The following is a 20,538-nucleotide window of genomic DNA, read 5'->3' as shown; positions in this document are numbered from 1 at the left end:
TTTTATTCTTTTTGAGAGCTCAAACTTCTAAGTAATCTTTTATGAGGTACACAAAGGATCTTTTAGGGCAAGAAACACTAAGCTTCTGCTCTATTCACACCATTTATAATCTGCAATCAGTTTGAATAATGATCAAATCATGGCTCACAAGCCATACTTTGTTTCATTATATTTTTGAATCTCAGCCATTTTATTAACAGAAACAAGTGTAATTAATCCTTAAAGTTAAACAAATTTTAGTATTTACCTTTCCCATAAAACCCGTTGCTCCAGTTATAAAAACAGACCTGTCTTTATAGAATTCTGCTATTGCAGATGCATCTGACTGAGCCATTTTGGAAATAAAAATAGCTATTGGAAAAATATATATATATAATATATTAATATAAATTTGCTATTTTAATAAATAATAAATAGCATACATTTTTATCTTTATCTTATCTTATCATAAATTGACAATTATATATATATACAGTAGACCCCCCAATAACACGGGTTCATATAAAATGGATTCGTATAACATGGCGGAAAAATTGAGATCGTGTTCTGGCCAACTCGTGTCTCGACAGGATTGGTCAAATCTGGACCAATAGTGGACTAGCAGTGGACCTACTTGAGAGCTACCAGCATAGTGAGGACAGTGATTGGAAGACCACCATCCAGCAGCACATGTATACATGGACAGTTTAGGTGGGAAAGTTGTGTTTTCTTGTGGAAAAAAAAAAAAAACATTTATTATTCATCAGCTATAAGAATTGTTGTGCCTTAGTGCCTTAAGCCTGATTACTAAAGAAAGTTATTTTAAATATAACAACTAAGTTAATTGCTTTGGACTGTGAACGGCTCATGTATTTGTAAAATCTAAGTGACTCGTACAACATGGATTCATATAATACGGAACGTATCTACCGTGTTATACGGGGATATAATGTAATAACTTTTCCTTGATTAATGTTATTTTCAAGAATATAAAAAAATATAATCCTTAACAATAAAAGAATCCAGAATTTTCTTGAATTAAATACATCTGATGCAAATCAAAATCCAACAAACTGACACATAAATAGTCTAATAGTAAGATAATGTAAATCGGCAGTTCATATTGCAAAAGGATTCAAAGATACATCATGTTTCTGTTGACCTGATATTGGCCATTATCAGTCATATTGATCATCATCTAGCTGCAAGTAACATATCATTTAGTTTCAATTTCTAGGACAAACAAGTGAATAAATTTTTGCTCTGTAAAAATCAAAGAAGGACAAGATGGAGAGAGTAATAATTTGGACACTTTAACCAAGTTTCCTTGTCTCAAGTCTTTTTTTTTCATGTGTGCAGACATACATTTTTTTGTTGTTGTTTTAATTTATCACACAAACAAACAAACAACAAAACTGAATATTGAGAAGTGAAATTGTGCAAATTTTCTGTACAATGAACTGAATATATGCTTACTTCAGATAAACATTTGTTGCATAGAAGTGTAGTGATACCCTTTATCTTTTACTATAAAACAGCTTGTATTTATAAAATTTTGTATATACTTATGTATAAAACTGTTTCAATTATACAGACAAAATTAAATGAAGTTTCATTAGAATGTTTTGAGTGAACAACCCATTTGCCCAGACCCTCAATGCAACTACAATTTCTATATAGATGATAGTGTAGCTTCCAATTTTTCTATCTGGATAGTGTCAGCATTTTAAAAAAATATCAATGATGATGTTTGTGAAATATAATAATAATAAATCTTCATTATCTACTAAATAACTATTAAAACTAGTAGACAACCACTAGTACCTAAGCAAGGACCTAATCTTGCTTAATTCATTCAAATCTACTGAGATAACTAGAAGTTCAGCTAACAAAAATCTTAGTGTATTATTATTAATATTGATTATAGCAAAGAAATCAAATATTCTATCAATTATTAGTATACATTCAGTTTACATATTTATTACTTAAAAAGTTAATAAACCTTAAGATTATTATGTAAACATTTCCATCCTAAATGGAACTTCTCTACTAAATCTAAGTTATCATTTAATCACTATATTATGTATTGTTACTTCTGTTCATCCTTCTGAACAGCAGAGATTATTATTTATATATTTTCAGAAGAAATTAACAATAACAAAGTTTAGAGACACACATAAGTTATCATATAGAAAGAATTTCAACAGACACAAGAAATAAAAATTGAATGAACATTTTCATAATATTTTACTGAAGGTAACAGTTTATTTTATTAAATTACAATATGAAGAATTAATGTTTCTGTACTACTAGATGTATTTTTAGTTTTACATGAATAACAAAAGATATTTTATATTTTTCAATATCTACAAATGTTCTACAAAATTTTAAATCTTGTATTTGATTGATTAAAAATAAACTATGAAAATTCAAAAATATTTCAGGAATATAATTTTGAAACAAGTTTAATAGTAAAAAGTACGGATTCAATTACATTTTTAAATTGGCCTCTCTTAGTCATAAAGTTAAAAGGTCCCATAAATACAGTTATTACAATAAGAAAAGTAATTAGAAATACAAGAAATTATTTATTGTGGCATCATCACAATACTGGGCTGCAATTTATCATCATATTTTTAATTTATTTAATTTAAAATATATGCTCTTTGCCTCAAATTAGTACTATAGTGTCTTGCCTATGTACAGTACATCATACTTTTCCTGTAACAATAGAGTAATGCCAATTATCTATTAACTGCTTTCAGGGGAAAATTTTTGAAACAACATGGCTTCCGGTTTGCATCAGAAGTTCATGTATAGTTAATTGGAGCCTCCTGCCTCTAAGGTTTCCATATCTAATCTCAGATTTCATTTATCTAAGTCCATTCTCAAGATTAAGGAAAGATAGACAACAGTGGAAATTTATAAACCTACAGTTTTTCCAAATTGCAGCCTAATAAATTTTAGCTGCTGGATATTTCTCCAATCATGTGATTACATTTATTGTTCTTTTCAATATTTAGCAGTAACATGACTATTTATATAAATATTTTTTTATCATTATCTGTGCTAATTTATTTAATCAGTGTACATAACTAGATATTGTTAAGTTGATAATGGTGTCCAATTTACTTTTAATTATCTGCTTTGATGTCTATTTTTTATGTGATTATTATATATATGACTATTCAAATTGCTAATAACAAAAATTTGTAAGTCTGTTTTAATTTTGTAATGCACATTTAATATGGCTAATTTAATTTTATTCTTTCTTTTTATACTGTCTATATAAAAAGACATTATACTGGTGTAGTTTCTGATTAGCAAAGAGAGGAAATGACTTCTCTTTGTTAATATATTGGTATAGTTCCTGATTATGTCCTATTTATAAACAAGGACCAAGTGGAAAATATAAAACATTAAGGACATAGATGTAAAAAGAATTAATGGCTAATTTCAATTTTTCCTATTATGGGTTAGAGTCTATTCGTAATTTCAATGTATATGCATTGAAATTGGTCAAAACAGAAATGAATAAATAGGGAATGATGCCTCAATCAGAAATAACTCAAAAACTTATTAATATCTAGAATACTTAATTGATTTATTCATGTGGCACCACTCGTGTTAAGGTTGTCACACAGTACAAACTTGTTCAGCGAGACCGAACAAGTCATATTCAAATATATTCTTAGTTCTACAAGAATAAATTGATACTAAGCACTCAAATTGGAATTTGAATGCCTTATAGTAATACAATGATATCTTGAACCATCTGGCCAAGGGTGAAGGACCTTTTTTCAGTATATGTACCAAAATAGGCACACTTCATTGTAAAAGTGTCCCTGTGCCAAAACTTAAGAGTTAGAGTAACTATTTTAAAGAAATAAAGTAAATATATTTTAATTAGACTAAATTAAAAAGAATAATAAACCAAAGTTAAAATAAAGCCAGAATAAAAAGAACAAATACAGTAGAATCCACTTTTAATGTAACTACTTTGAACTCTTGTATTAATGTTGATATCCTGTTTGTTTTCGGTCAAGTAAATAAGACTACAATCAGTGGTAAACGTAGTTTTATTAACAAACATTGAAAAATCGTAAAACTTGAATTTTTATTAATTTTGTTCATTATTATTATTTGATTGTTTCCATCTTTTTTTGTAATTCGATCTTTAACAGGCAGAGTATAATGCTGACTATTTTAAACTGCAGATTGAGAATCCAGTAATCCCTTTTCCTCCAGTCTGAGAATCCAGTAATCTTCAATCCCTTTTTGTAGGGAGCTCTGTCCACATGATTTTTTCTGCCCTCTGTCGATCCCAATTTTTAATGTGTTTACCAAAATATTCAAAATTTAAACAAATATGCATTCCTTCCAAACAGACCAATTAACACCTCTACGTGATTTTGTCTAAAATTAACATGTCTATGTGAAAGCTTTTAACATTTAAAATTTTGGTGGCGCCATCTGTTATCATATTTTATTAAAAACGTTTTATATTTTTAACCATTACAAAACCGCAAAAAACTTAATTTTTGAGGGTATGGATGGGTTTTATAAAAAATTGTAAATGCTAATAACGAGTAAAATCGTAGTTTGCCGACCTCTTTTCTAGAACATTCGCTGGCTGAAATAAATCTCAATATGCCCAAAAAGTTAATTTTGAAAGAGATAAGTTTTAAATCTGACCTCGATTCGAGATATTGTGAATAAGCTTATGAAGGATAAGCATTTCTAAATCAGTTCTAATTATCATCATCAACGGAATTTAGAATAGGCGAAAACACAAACTTTCTGGCCTTTCTTCTCCAAAAATTACCCACAAAATCCGTAAGGGACGAAGTGATTCGAAAAATCAACGTTATGATCAAAAAAGAATCCTCCTGCCGAAAATCCAACGCCAAAACAGTTCTGGAAAAAGACTAAAGTTCACGTTCAAAAAGAGTCGCACATTGGAAACGTAGACGAACTGCAGCAGCAAGCTTTACGAAAGTCAACTAACAGGAAATAAGTCTGAATTTGCAGTGACCCTGAATAAAGCTTTCTTTTATTTACAAGATTGCAACGGAAGACCGAAAATTTATTATGAAAACGAGGACAAGAAACTCCAAATTTCTTCTGCGATACGTTCACGATCGTTGGTGCAATAAAAGTCGAGGTGTGCAACAATTAATCAACGTTCCGTTTAATGTTGATATTCTCATTATTATAAAGAAAACGTTTTAAAACGTTCTCTTTATAATAATGAGAATTAATCATAACATCACGGCAAGTGAGCCAACGTTTTAAAACGTTGGCTCACTTGCTTTATCCTGGAGAGTAGAATGATGTGTATGCCCGCCATAGTATACTTATAAAAAAGAGATTGGAATACAACTGATTTGAAGAGTAGAACCTGAATAACAGCGATTTCCAACTCTAAAACCGGGTACATGAGTACCGATATTCCTAAAGATATACCGGTACGTGACATTCCTGTAAAAGAGCCCAGCAAATTACGCACGGATTTCTTTGAGTCATTATGCTTAGTGTATTTATTACTTCGAATCAAAAATTATTTATTTATTTACTTGTTTGTTAATAAAGCAATTGAAAAGTCTTGAAAATCTTTTCTAATCCACGTAATAGGAAATTCATAATATTGTCTAAATACTGAACTCACTAAACTACTACACTTCTCTGAAAGACATCCTTATAAATCAACGACCTTTTTCTTGAATACGGTATTATCAGTATGTATCGTGATATCTTAATATTTGATTTGCTGGTTTACGTTTTAATATTATTTAACTTAAACAGCAGCATTTAACTTGAGCTGTACTTCTACAAAGACCTCTCCACCTCAAGATATTTTTTGATGATAAACGGTCAAAAATTCGAGTAATTTGATTATCACCTCTTATTTGCCTAAATAAAAACAATAAATGTTACTCACCTTTTAATTCACTACAAATTTAAAATATTCTATGATCATTAATTTTATTTTTGCCACTTGAACTTCGTTCTCTAGTACAAAGCCCAGTCTAGACAAATTTCAAAACGTAGGTGGAACCTTGAAATATCGTAATTTATCTAACATCGTACGATTGGTTAACACTGATACCAATTATCAGTAAAAATTGAAACTTGCTTTTAACACTAAATCAATCAAAATAATTAAAAAACTATTCTTTAAGTGTAATTTACATAAGTTTTACTCCAAAGTATTATAGTATCCTTTATTAAACAAAAATCTGATAGTATGGTGCATCTGTACTTAATATATTCAGTTTAAATATGGTAGCATCAGGGAGAGTATTGTATTTAAAGTTTAATTCTTCTAATCACTAACCTCTTATTAATAATTTTCGAATTTCGAAAAAGACCATCGTAGATTTGGCCAGGCTCCCATAGGTTGGCCGGATGGTAACGGATAGGGTCCGGACGTATCCGGCAAAAAAAATCCTGAGGATTCTCGATCGCCCAGATTAGATAGAATGGTAGTTCGACGCCTTAACTGCATCGGTCAGAGGTGGCAGCCTATTGTACTGGGGGAAAAAACCTCAGTAATTTTTTCGGGAGTGGTCCGTCCGGATATACACGGGACCCGTCCCTCGCTACCCGGTCGCCCCACTGTGGGCCTGGACGAGCCCATAATGGAAAGATCTTCTTAGTGCTTACAGGGCAAAGAATTAAAAAAACCATCTCGATCATCGGTTTGACAGTATCGACTACTATGTTTTTAAAACTCTTTCCGCCCTGTAGGCACTAAAAGGGCCTCTTTTAGCAAGCCCATTATGGGTTCGGCCAGGCCCACAATGGGGTAGCCGGGTGGTGAGGGGCGGGGCCCAACATATCCGAACGGGCCAACCCCCGAAAAACTCTTGGCGATTTTTCGACCCTTCCGGATTTGAACCTGGGTTCCCAGAGCAGTAGGCTGCCACCTTGACCGCTCGGTCATCCGACCGTAGCATCGACTACTAGTAAAGTTTATCGCAACAGATCATAAATGGCTGATAGATTTATAATGATATCCTAAAGATAAACCGTACAAAAATAACAGATGAAATGCTTTTTATAGGAGGATTAAAATAGAAACAATAGATAAAATTTCAAGAAATAATTACGTCATTGATAAAATTCATTACGAATTAATAAATATATTTTAATCTCCAAAAACATGTAAACCTTACAGGTACAGAAAATGCCGTCAAGCTTGCGTTGATCAGTAGTTTTCAAATTAATACCGTAATATCTTAATGCAAGTACACGAAACACAATAGAGTATGAATCCTTCATTCAATGATTACGTTTTACATTCGTAATTTCGCTATGGAAAGTCGCGATATCAGGGACATCAAGTAATCGTTCCGACGTCAGAAGCAGTAATAGTGATATCAAGAATTTTCATTATATAAAGCATTTGTATCGGTGCCAATGTCATTTGTAATAAAACAATATTTCGGTTTGCAAACACGCTTGGCGTAGATTACAGATTTATTTCATTAGAAATGATTCCAAAGTTTATTACAACATAAACAGCTTTAAGGAATTATCATCGCATTATATACACTTTAAAGCAACAGTGAAAGGCATTGTGATCTGTAATGATCACACCGCCAAGTACGCGTTTGCAAACCGAAATATTGTTTTGTTAAAAATGACATTGGCACCGATACAAAAACTGCATATAATGAAAATTCTTGACATAAATATCACAGCTTTTCACGTCCCCGACATCACGACTTTCCACGGCGAAATAATTATGAACGCAAAACGTAGCACTGAAGGAAAATTTCTTATTATGTTGTGTTTCGTGTATATCTAAAACTGCATTCATTTGAAAACTATTGATCGGTTGTTGCCGTATTCTCGAAAACTTCAAAGATGTTAGTATTAATATGAGGATACAATCTTCGTGAAAAGCTTCGTAGATATTTTACCGTAATTTATAAAATCGTGTATATACGAATAAGTTTTGTGTTGTAATAAAAAAAAAATCCAGTTATCATTGCTATACAGAATTTGTGTATGGTTGATATCGGATATGACAGGAAAAATAATCGCAGGATTCTGAATATAGCTTGGTAACATCGAATAATAAATACAATTTTGTAGAATATGTGCAAAGCAAGTCGTGTGCAAGTCTACTAGTTTTCCATTACGTATAACAGTTATTTTTATCATTAACCCGTTGAGTAGTTTCATCTCATTACTGATAAAGTTATAAATGAAATCAGATAAGTATTTTAAATCCACCACAAAAAAGGTCAATAAGATAAAAGACAAGTGACATTTGTGTGATTCATATAAATTATTTAAATCTTGTACTAAAGTAGAATAATATAAATCACTATTTCGAGATTTACAACTACAAGATGATCATTCTAATATTGACAATATGAAATCAATTCTCCATTTTTCTTCTACTAAAGTCCATAAATTAAGTATAACCCGTTCTTTTTGTAAAAACTTTGAAAATTTTAGTCCACAGATTAAAAAAGTCGAATTCGTGTTTTCTATGAAGGAGACTTTTTCTCAAAGTTTCCATTGTCTCAATTGCCAGCACAACCATTCGAGGCATTTGGCAGTGAAGCCGGCTTTTTTTAGACAAGATTCCCGATTGCTTCTTTGAACTGATTCTTTTTTTTAATAAGGTAACTGTTGGCTTATCCTGCTACTAATCTAAATTAAATGTTATAACTCCTAATTATTCGGGCGTTTTAATTTTAATTTTTAAAAATGGATGGATCTGATTAAGAATATTTAAAAAATATATATTTTTTAAACCTACTTGCAAACGAGTTGAATTTTGGTTAAGAAATGATTTAACACACTTAACACGCGAAAAAACTACATAATAGAAAAGTTATAAAATATTACCTGTGTAACACTTTAGTAATAAGTTCCAAGGTTATAAAAAGAAATAAGTATAGGGAGCCCAGTTTGCCACGGTGGGAACATAACATTGATGTCACGCATTAAATCATTAAATAGCAGAAAATGACCAGTACTTTGTAAGAGAAAATCTTTTTGAAACGACGTAGTACGAGTATATTTAATGCACTATCATCATATGAACTTTTCTACATATTTGAATAATTTGATACAAAGTAAAACAGTAATCAGAATTGACATTTCTTTCTGTCTTTTCCAATAGTCTAGATTAAACTTGGCTTTCTCACAATACAAAGAATCGAATCTTCAAATGAAGAATAAACAAAAATGGCACCAAAAATTGGCTCGTTATTAGCAACCGCGGCAAAAAATATATTGACGAATAGGTATATGCAGCAGAAATTTTAAATTTTATTTTATTAATAGCTTAGATGAGCGTAATTATTAATATTCATTTTATAAGATAATTGGATAATTAAATTACTTAACAATACGTGTACAAACAAACAATAAATAAGGAGTGTTGACTAATTATAAAAGTAAAGATATTTATAGAAAGATATCTTATCTAGCAAATCAATGTTCTGTGGGAAAATTACGACCGAAATTAAACGCTTTGTATTTGGAAAAGCCTCATTTATTTTTAGTGCCTTACTTATTAAGAAATCGCTACATATACGCTGATACTAAAATTCATTCCATAAACAATGTACTGTATAAAGTGATTACATTATTTATAACAACGCTACTTAAATATTGTATAATCATCGTTTAACGAAAAATAACAAGTGAACATTTAATAATCATTTACATTTTCAAATATTTATATTCTTAATAAACATGCGATCTTGCGAGGTTAACCTTGCACAAAAATAAGCAAAATTATATTTTACTATCATAACTGATTAAAAATTTTCTCCACAATTTGCTTTTATAATTCATGAGATAATTATGTTAAAACTTTGTTATTATTCCAGTACACTAAACGACGAAATCTATAACTCGGTAATAAAAACACGTATATTTTACATATCGTGATAGGTCGAGGTCAAACTTTGTAGCCAGAGAAAGATGAAAAAGTAGCAGTAAAAATTTAGAAAATAGCAAAATCTAGTAAATTCAGAAATAAATCTTTATTGTAATCACACATTACAAATTGTAAGAGAACCAACAAGTGAACTTCTATAATTCCTTCACATGTTACTACAGTATCGGGACAAATATCCTGCTTCCAGAAATCCGGTTATTTTTGAAAATGGCTAGTTTTTCATTTGGTGGGTTGTTGTACAGTACAGCTGTAGTTAGCCGCGAGGCCGCTTTGTTTTGGTTTGCGTGGTGCACGTTGCAAGTTTCAGGGATATGATGTGTTAAAAAAGGAAACCTTTTTTACTTTCTATTGTTTATCCTATATTTTAAGTAAATATATATATATATATATGGCCTAACTGATTTTTTTCTGATCACATTATGCCATTTTTTTATGCTCATCGGGTTCGAAATTCAACAGAACTTCTACCACATAAATGCATAAAGTCTAGGTTGCATAAATGGACCATATAAATCTAAGAAAAATAGAACAACCACTAAAATTATACACTTACTGTTTTTGTTCACTATCAGAAATAAAGACTGTTGTTTCTCAAATATTCGTTATTTGTTTTATATTTCAGTGATATTGTACTTAATCATGTTCATTGTGCAAAAAAAAAAACATTAGAAAAAACAAACTTTGCACATTTTTTAAATTTTTTTCCTATAAAATGTGAATTTCTATTAGCATTCGATCAAAAAAAAAATTTACTGGGCCAAATGCAATTTCCATTTCCACAGGGCATGCTCTATTTCCATTACGTTCACATATGGCTAGCGTGTTGTTACCCCGCGGATTTCAATTGTGCATTTGTTGTGCGCATAGCATGTGTTGGGTAATTTGCAAATTTGCAACACATGGCGCTTAATTTAATTAATTTACATTGAAGTTACTACTACAGTAGATCACCCATCTTTTCAGTAAATCTATTACGTTTTTCAGTATTCCAGTTTCTCATAATACAGTTAAAATGTTATCTTAATGTCAACTGGTGATAGAGGTGCATATTTAAATGCAGCAACAATGTTTGGATCAGTATCTAGTCTTACACATCATCTGCACACAGTAATGCATTGCGCTATAGTGCTGTTTTCTATACAAAAATTTTTCAATTCCTATATTTTTCAAGTAATAGCCTTCCTTCTGTTCGGGGAATCTGACAAGAGTTCTTTGCCGTCGTAATTTGTAACAAATTTCTGAACTGTTTTGATAAGTCCAATTTGTTCGATGAAACTTCTAAAATTTTAATGAAATAAGAAAAAAAAAATGCGAATTTATTAAAGGCAGATTACTTTTACAAGAATTCTAACAAAATCTCTTCGACATTTTAGTTATATTAAATAACAGTGATATTAATACATTATGAATTCCGCGGCGGGCGCGATGGTGTCGTCGAAACGGGAGAACCATTTTGAAAATTTTACTAGTTTAATTCATTTTAAAAATTTCTTTTTCTTTATTTCCTATTTCTAGGGAAATATTTGTAGACTTGGCAAATTTGCACTGAAGATTAGTGAAACTAGCGCCATCAAACGGTAAACTGTCATTAATCCTTTTCTTGGAAAGAGTACATTTAAAATACAAAAGTTTACTAATTTTATATAGAAAAATTAGATTAAATTGTCTAAAGGGTCAAAAGTAACAAACAGAAAAAAGTAGCCAGTAACAGCACAATAAGAGTTATTCAGAAGTGTTCTAGAATCATGTTCCATAAAAATATGTTATCAGAGAAGCGCCATTGTTAAGCAGGAAAAAAAGTAACAATTGCAACCAAATCTGATTTCAAATAATAAAATCTGATGATTAAAAGAAGAATTTTACTTACAGAAAAGCGTAAACAAACTCAATTTTGCAGAGAAAGTTCTTATTGCTTCATTTCGTTTCTGAATTTCTTCACTGAATGCTTTAATATTTTCAAAATTAAACTACTCTATTTTTGTATTATGGAAAAAGACTTGAAAATTTTAAACAAGCAATTTAGCTATTATTAAAGATGTTATATGTTTGCGACATTGAACTTTTTATATGATTTAATCACAGTTTGATTTATTATTTGCAATTTATTTATATTACACCATTCATTTAAAAAAAAATCATTAGTGATAGCAACAAAACTTTCGTATAAAAGTGCCAAGTATACTTTTGTAAAAAAATAAAATAAAATAAAAGAAATCGTTTATGATCCAGTGCCAAGAAGCTACTCGAAATGTTGATTTGAATCTCATGTTTATAAACTTTTCGAGATTTCAGACTACTGTCTGTGCCAGACAGTAGCTTTGAACTACTGATAAGAGACATTTGTAAATATTTAAATCACACGATGTAATTATACAAAATAAATATTATAGAATTAACACTGTGCTAGCTTCTCAACCAACAGTTAGACACTACTCTCTGTCCAACAGAGATATCATTGTAATCATTGAAATATTAAGTAAGAATATTTAACTGAAACAGAACAGTAACTTGGCATCTTATGCACATTATTCACTTCCTAACTTTTTCTTGTTAATGGGCGTTTTAAACGAATTATATGCATATCAAAATTCAAAAGTAAAATAATTTCACAATTTAATTATCACTTACTTATTACACATACTTCATAATCTTATGATTTTTAACAGAATACAAATAGTAGTATTACGAAAAAAATTAATCTTCTAAATTTCTGAAATATATATATTTTTTCTTTTTGGTGTTTCAATTAGCATTACTGCTCGTTAAATCAATTTTGAAACATGTTTTGAAGTATTTCCACATGAGGTAAATATTGATTTGTGTATATGATCGGCTTACTCGTTAAATTAAACAATGTAATTTTAAAAAAATATATCAACAAAAACTGCTTTATTGGATGGAACTCATTAAAATAACAGTTTAAGTTCTTTCGGGCAACTTGAAAGTATTTAAGAAACTTATTCTAATGGGTTCCAATTTAAAAAAAAATTTTTTTGCTGTACTTTAATTTGGAGTTTATTATTTTTATTATTTAAAAATATACATTTAAGAAAATAAATTAGAATGTAATTTATAATTAGTAAGTCAATGAAAAAGAAATTAATGTAATTGTCAGTTATTAGTTATTGCATTTGTTAATTTGTTATAAGAATTCAAGTGAAGGACTATGAAGAACAAAACCTGAGATGTAACTAAATTATAAATAAATTTTTATTAGCCTACATATTGATAATAGGACATGGTTGGAATGGTTGAACACCAACAAAACTCCATTGCATTTTAAACTTTGTTCTGTCCACTCCTCCTCAACTCTTAAAAAATTTATTTTTATAATAACAACAAAGTTTTTATTTATACTAGGGCTTGAAATTTGAAATATCTTAGCCTCCAAGAATTGTCACTGCTGACTTTTTTCTACAAATGTTGAACAGTTCAAAGTCACTCTTTTTTCAGATACAATAGACAAGCAAATACTTCATTTAAAGTCCTAACAATGTTACAAAATACAATTGTAGGAAATTAAAATCCATAAATACTGTACATAATCATATCTCTACTTCTAAAGTAATTTCACAATAAATTTTTTATCAAATTCACTTTAAAAACATTTCACATCCTTCCTAAACTTTGTTATGAGTAATTTTAAGTTAAATATATTATTTTTGATATAATTTACCATTTCAGGAAGCTTATTTTTTAAATTTTATTATCAGTTAATTAGAATAAATTAAACAAAATGAGAGGTGTACTTACTACATCATTCATTTCCCATATTTGACATTAGTTCCAGACAAAAATTAAGATTTTATTAAATCACAATTTTCAAAATAATTCATCATATTACAATCCTATTTGTTATGATATTCAAGCTAAATGGGGCATTTTTAAAAATTTTTTTTTTTAACAAGAATAAAATCCGAGTACCTTTGAATCAGAAAAATGATCATAAATCAAATTTTCAAGTAAATTGAAATAATGGGCAAAGGTTTTTTGCCTAACAGTTGACAGTTTGTTCTAACAGTTAACACAATCTCCATAGAAACCAGCAGATTGATACAATAGCAACAACATCAGCATCAACGAGAATGGGCTCATAAATTCCGTTGGTAAAATGAGAAGTGGAAGAGCCACAAGAACCCAAAGGGGGCTAACTCAAAAAATTAAAAAAATATTTAAATAATTGTACATACAGTACTTTCAGAAGCAAACAATAATTAGTTTTGTATATTGTAGTGATTATGCTCAATTACTATATGTATTAATTATGGCTTTTGAATGGCAAGTGTTTTGTTTTCGAAATTAGCACTTTTCTCCAAACCTCACAGTACTTTTTTCTAACTATGCAACTCATTTTAAAGAAAACAGTTTTAACTTATTTCTAAGAAAATAATAAATTCAGAATGCCTCATATAGATTTAAACTTCATTATTCTACACAAAAAAATACCAATATCTTATAAAGACAAGAGATCCAAATGACAAAAGATCCTTTTAAAAGAAAGAAGAAAAATTAAAAATCCAGCAACTAATTGCTTAACTTTCCCAGCAATATTTAAACTGCGTGTTGCCATTTGTTATGATATTTTATTATCAAAAACTTCTTATGTTTTTAATTGTTATAAAATGGCAAAAAACCTAATTCTGAGAAAGAGATGAGTTTTATAAAAAATTGTAAATGCTAATAATGAGTAAAATCATCATTAAGTCTGACTCTATTTGAGATATGACATGACTCCCTCTACCTCCCACTCTGTTGACCTTTAACTATCAAAATTTAATAGCATTAATCTACCTAATACACAAACCTCTCTGCAAAATTTCAGAAATTTTTGACAAAAAGTACAAAGGGTTAATAAGCTTCAAAGAAAGTGAACAAAATTATGCCCCTCACACACACAACATCTATACATATTGGAAAAAATGCCAAAAGTATTTTTGCATTTGTCGACTTTTCAAAGACCCCAAGTTCAAAAATGTAAAATTTTGGGGTCATTTTCTGAGCGATCGCCATACTTTCCCTCTGTTATAGATAACAGCTGGGAAAGTAAAAAAAAATATGCTTTACATTAAAATAACGCATATAGAAGTACATATAAAAATGGTGGAAAGTTATTAATACATATCATAAATAATATTTTTATGTAAAGTGCTTAAAACAAAATCTTTAAAAAATCTTCAGCTGGAAAGTGAGCATTTTATAAAAAACAGGAATTTAACATATTTATTCAAATAACTTCATTAATCAACACTTAAAAACTTCCATTAATTTCGTATTTGTAGATATTTGTTTATTCAACCTAATAAACAATTGAATTTATTTCATTTGAAATTACAAATTTAATTTTAACTAATAGTAAGTTTATAAAATCTCATTTACCAAAAAACTTTAGTAATTCTTTTACCACACCCAATTTACCCATAACACCCTTAATTTAAATGTAGATGTTAATGAACTATTATAAAAATAAGAGAATTTATCAGTGCAATTCTATCATTATTCAATTAAATTGTGTTGATAATTTTCTCATAATAAATTCACACCTTGGTCTTTAGATGATAACACACACACATATATATATATATAATCATTAATAAGTGATTAATTCAATTAACATATTTATTAATTTTGTTCTCTTATTGCTTTATGTTACATGTAAGTAATTTTTAGAGCATTACTGTAATGATTTTAAATGTGTATCTTGAGTATCCAATAAATGACTATCAGCCATTCAACACTAGTTATAGCTAATGATTAAATTTTTGTATATATTTATTAAAATCAGTGCTGATTTAACTGATTATATACTGTATTGTATATAATTACAGAATTTTTTCCATATATTAGACTAATATATCAGACCTTATACAGACACTTTGAAATTTAAATGAAGAAATAAAAATTCAAAACTACTTTATTCTGTTCTGTGACATAATTGATGATATGGTGATGCTGAAGATACATCAGTACCACCATTGTAAATGTGTTCAATTGAGACTGACTGACCATCTTCTGTTCTTTTCCATGGAAAAAGAACTTAATCTCAATCTAGGAACTAAACTGTTTAGTATTTATAGTAGTGGATTGACCTGATACATAATTATATGCAAATAGATTGCCTAAAACACCCAAGGCAAATTTGTAAATAACTTATGCTTTCTAAAAAATAATAGAGATCTAGGCTCAATAAAAATGTCTTCATTTATAGTAACTTAAATATTTTATTTTCCCCAAAACAATAACTAACTAACTCCCTGTAATAAATTTTTAATGTAATACTGTTGAAATTCGTTTCCTCTAACCAATTCAGTTAATATTTTATTCTTTTATCAAACAATATTGCTAAAGAATTCATATATCCAATTATGTTTATCAGATTATTACATTTGACAGAATATTTAAAATCTAAAGGCCACAAGCAGCACCAAAAAGGTTTGAGACTAATCCACATCTGCTGTGCAAAGGTATAAACACTCAAACTAACTTAAAATTAAGCAATAATTTAAGAACTAAAACATTTTTGGACATCTTCGTTATTAGATTATTGCAGCTTTTCAAGGTTGTTTGTTTGTGTATGTTTGTTAAGAAGTTTGAGGCTTTTCACTAGGAATCTTGAGGCCATATACTAAAAGATCTTTCAGTGTTGGAAGATTTGGAAATGTTAATGCATAGCATGACTGTTGCTAGCAGGAAAATATGATGTACAGGGAAAGACACTACTAATTTGGAGTAGAGAGCATATATTCTAAATTAAATAAATTAAAAATTGCAGCCAAGCATTGTGACAATGTCACAAATAATTGCTCATTAAAATGTTATGTTACTACAAGAGCTTAGGTTTTTGTAATGTAGTGTTACAGAACAGTCCCGTTTGCAGAGGACTTCTCTCTTTTTGAAATAATCTATTTATTGTATTAAATGACAAAAAGCATAATCTGAATAAGTTCTGTTACAAGATTGTTTTTCCCTTCATTATAAAGTTTGCAGCTATAATGATTTATTTTGTTTCTATTACACAATGAAGTGTAGTATAATTGACACAAGGCATTTCTTTACAGCTTGCTTTTAATCACAAATAAATCCTGTCTTGACAAATGAAAAAGTGGAGTAAAAGAAGGATGTAAAGAAAAGCCTTGTGTCAATTAAATTACACTTCATTGTGTAATAGAAACGAAATAGAAAAACAGACACGGTTTCAAAATAAGAATATAATGATTTATGTCAAATAAGTAAGGATTTCCTTTTTTTGTGTTCTAAATTATAAAACTTTTGAAGAACATTCATGCCACAATTTTTTGTTCTGTTAATTTCCTTATTACTCTCAATTTATTTTGTTAAAAATAACGTGATATAAATATCCATATAATTACATAATTTTTAAATATAAAAAATGACTGTTTAATTTTAATTTTAGATACTACTAAAAAATATCAGCATAATTTAATACAAGAAAGTTTTTTAAATCACTAATGTCAAAACTGGAGTTAACTCATTGTTAAAGAACAAACAAGACAGAATTCAAGTAATAAATAAAGTTATGTAATTGATATTTAAGTTAATCTAGACTTTGTATTTCATTTGAAGTCATAGCAGTGACTCTGTACCAAATGAAAAAGTCACTGACTGACTATAGAGACAAGAATCAAAGTTATCAAGTTTTGGGGATCAATTTCTCTTCCTCAGACACCTATAGTAAGTCTAAATATCTCATTTAAAAGATACCTGTTTTCTTAGGTAGTGTGCAAAATGTCAAGTTTTTCTATAAAGCAGTTGCTGAAATGTAAGCAATCAAAAAATGCAAAAATTGACAAAAAAGCTGCATTTTCTTCTTTTCTACATCTGGCACTGCAGACACTCAGAGAAAAAACTACTGGGTCTAGAAAGCTCAAATTTTAAACTTAAGCCTTTCTTGTTATCAGTGAGATGATGATGAAACTTCTGAGTCAATAGCTCAAAGTTTACAAGGGTTCCCCATAGAGCTATATTACTTTTATTGTTTAATTTTATGCTTGTAAGGATGAAATTGCATTGAAACAAATTCTTTCCATTCAAAATGTTATCCAGAATAACAAAAACCTAAATTTATGCCAATTAAAACTTTTTATAATAATTTTACTAATGGCATATTGAAAGCACTTGGTTAGTAGCTGTCATATAGTGAAGTGCCAACCAAATTATACAGTACACTGTTGTCTTAGGTCTTGAAAAGAATTGATATTGAAACAAAAACATATAAGAAGTGAAAAAATTACACCAAGTAAAAAATTATGACAATTTGGATGACAGTCAATTTTTTTCTTATGGGTTTTTCTTTGGTAAAGGTAAGCTTGGAATTTCAAGTGCTAACCACAAGATTTTTACCTGTATTTTGCTTTGAAGTATCAAGCTTATCTTTATCAAAGAGAACTCCTAAGAAAAAAAAATTTGATTGTCATAAGTTTTTACTCAGAACAATTTTTTTACATATCAGATGTTTTTGTTTGGATTATTATATTCTGTTAGCAATACTAAAAAATTTTTAAATCAAAATTACTACTTACTTGATATTGATCTAATGCACACTTCAAATCCAGTTAATGTAAAATGAATGGCCTGAAAAATTTCAGTAAATTTATGAAAACAGAAAATTACTTTTAATTAATTAAAAAATATAATTCCAATCCTAAAAATGTGTTAAAATTTACAAAGTGATTACTAATTATTTCAATTTGAAGTAATTTGAAGAATGTCGTCTTTATGTATCACTGATTATTTCAATTTACTAAGACATTTTTTATCATTTGTAAATAAAAATAAATTTTGTATTAATTCATCAATCCATAAGACCTGAGTGGTCCTGAATTAACAACATTTTTGAGTTCTCACAAAATTTGATAAGTTACCATATTTATATAAATAAACAACAACTAACCCGTTACATATAAAGATCAACAACTGCCGAATTATCGGGCTAGCAAATGGCTATAGTAATATTAATAATTAAAGTTAATTTGCTACTAGAGTTAGGCGTTAGGCGCCATCTCTTGCTAAATTTAATAATTAGAATTTTAATTAAATAATTTAAATAAATTTAGGCCTAACTGGAAGAAAAGAATCGGCCCGAAGCGGGATTCGAACCCGCAACTTCTGCTATCCGTGCAGACACGTTACCAGTTACGCTACCCGAACCTTCGCTCCGATCTTCCCTTCCAGTTGATATAAGATTACCATACCACCATCGACGATCATTACAACTTCTGCACGAATAGCAGAAGTTGCGGGTTCGAATCCCGCTTCGGGCCAATTCTTTTCTTCCAGTTAGGCCTAAATTTATTTAAATTATTTAATTAAAATTCTAATTATTAAATTTAGCAAGAGATGGCGCCTAACGCCTAACTTTAGTAGCAAATTAACTTTAATTATTAATATTACTATAGCCATTTGCTAGCCCGATAATTCGGCAGTTGTTGATCGTTACCATATTTACTTGCATATAAGACAAGGTTTTTATTCATTTATCACAGATTCAAATTCCTGGGTTGTCCTATATGCATGAGAGAAAAATTCTTTGTGTTTTTGCAAATAATTTTTGTGAATCGTGTATTCACATTTTTTACCAGATGCTTACACTCTTGTATTTAAAAACAAGTACTTTTTATCTGGGTCGTTTGAATTGTTCTTGTATATTGTCAGGAGTAAAGATCAATAGCAATAGGTAAAACAAAGCTGTTGAATTGAATTCCAGATTGAAATTCCAAAATCACACAGGAGCTCAATATAAGTTTTAATCCATTCCCATGTAAAAACAGATAATTGGCAGAAAAGGTTCCCGATTGTCCAGCTTTACATGAATAAATTATGTTGTCGATTTTACAAGATTTTTCCTTAAAGTTTAAAATTCCAGTAATTTTTGCTGAATGTGTTCATTTACGTTCATTTGATATTTTACTTGTGATTAAACAAAAAAAATTAGAATTGTATTAATAAATCTAATTTTCTTTATTTTGATCTTTAAAGTCACACCTCGTTCTATAGGCAAGGTTATCTTAAATGCGAGTAAATACGGTATATGCAATCTGAATGTTGCAGACATTACTGCACATTGTTCTCTTGCACAATGCTGTATGTCTCTGATTTGTTTATGCACCCTTTTTTTAATCAGTCTAAAGATACAATGCATGACTATACTGTGTCAGTTGATTGAAAACGTGCAAAAAATGTTAACGAACATGTTATTTTACAAAATTAACACAATTATTCATGTGCACATAATATTTAACTGTTTTACAATTAAACAGTTATTTAAGTTTTAAAATCTAACAGCTGTATAATTTGTTTATATATTTTACTTTGAACCTAAAAATTACACAGCTGAGCCATTGATTTTGAAAGTGGGGCAAGTCCATTTTGTGAAAAAAAAATAGTTAAAGCTAATTTTTATTACAAATTAACATAAAAATTTATGTTTTTAATCAATTCACAATAAATATCTTTTAATATCAGTATAAATTTGTTACTAGTAATTTATACTGTCAACAATATTTATTGTGTTGATTTTGAAAGTGAAGCAAGTCCAGTCTAAAGAAAAATATAAAGATATGATGGATTTATTACTCTATGTACTACCCATTCATTATGAATACTTTAAAAAT

The 20,538-nt window shown here is 29.1% G+C and overlaps 1 protein-coding gene across 2 annotated transcripts in view; it reads right to left on the bottom strand.

Moving 5' to 3' along the window:
* The window catches only part of LOC136975900 (putative fatty acyl-CoA reductase CG5065), a 53,166-nt gene that overhangs the window by 21,433 nt on the left and 11,195 nt on the right, over window positions 1–20,538 (bottom strand). For both annotated transcript variants that reach the window (XM_067271096.1, XM_067271174.1), the window contains exons 2-3: window positions 18,448–18,499; window positions 248–351 (exon numbers count right to left, since the gene is read on the bottom strand). In XM_067271096.1, coding sequence (XP_067127197.1) covers window positions 248–334 — 87 coding nt within the window. In that variant the 5' untranslated portion in view covers window positions 335–351; window positions 18,448–18,499. The remainder of the gene's footprint in view (window positions 1–247; window positions 352–18,447; window positions 18,500–20,538) is intronic.

The sequence above is a fragment of the Centruroides vittatus genome, unplaced genomic scaffold (genome assembly GCF_030686945.1).
Source record: "Centruroides vittatus isolate TY-2023 unplaced genomic scaffold, ASM3068694v2 contig_10, whole genome shotgun sequence".
In the NCBI taxonomy this organism is placed as follows: domain Eukaryota; kingdom Metazoa; phylum Arthropoda; class Arachnida; order Scorpiones; family Buthidae; genus Centruroides; species Centruroides vittatus.
This window is presented reverse-complemented; position numbering and strand designations above follow the sequence as displayed.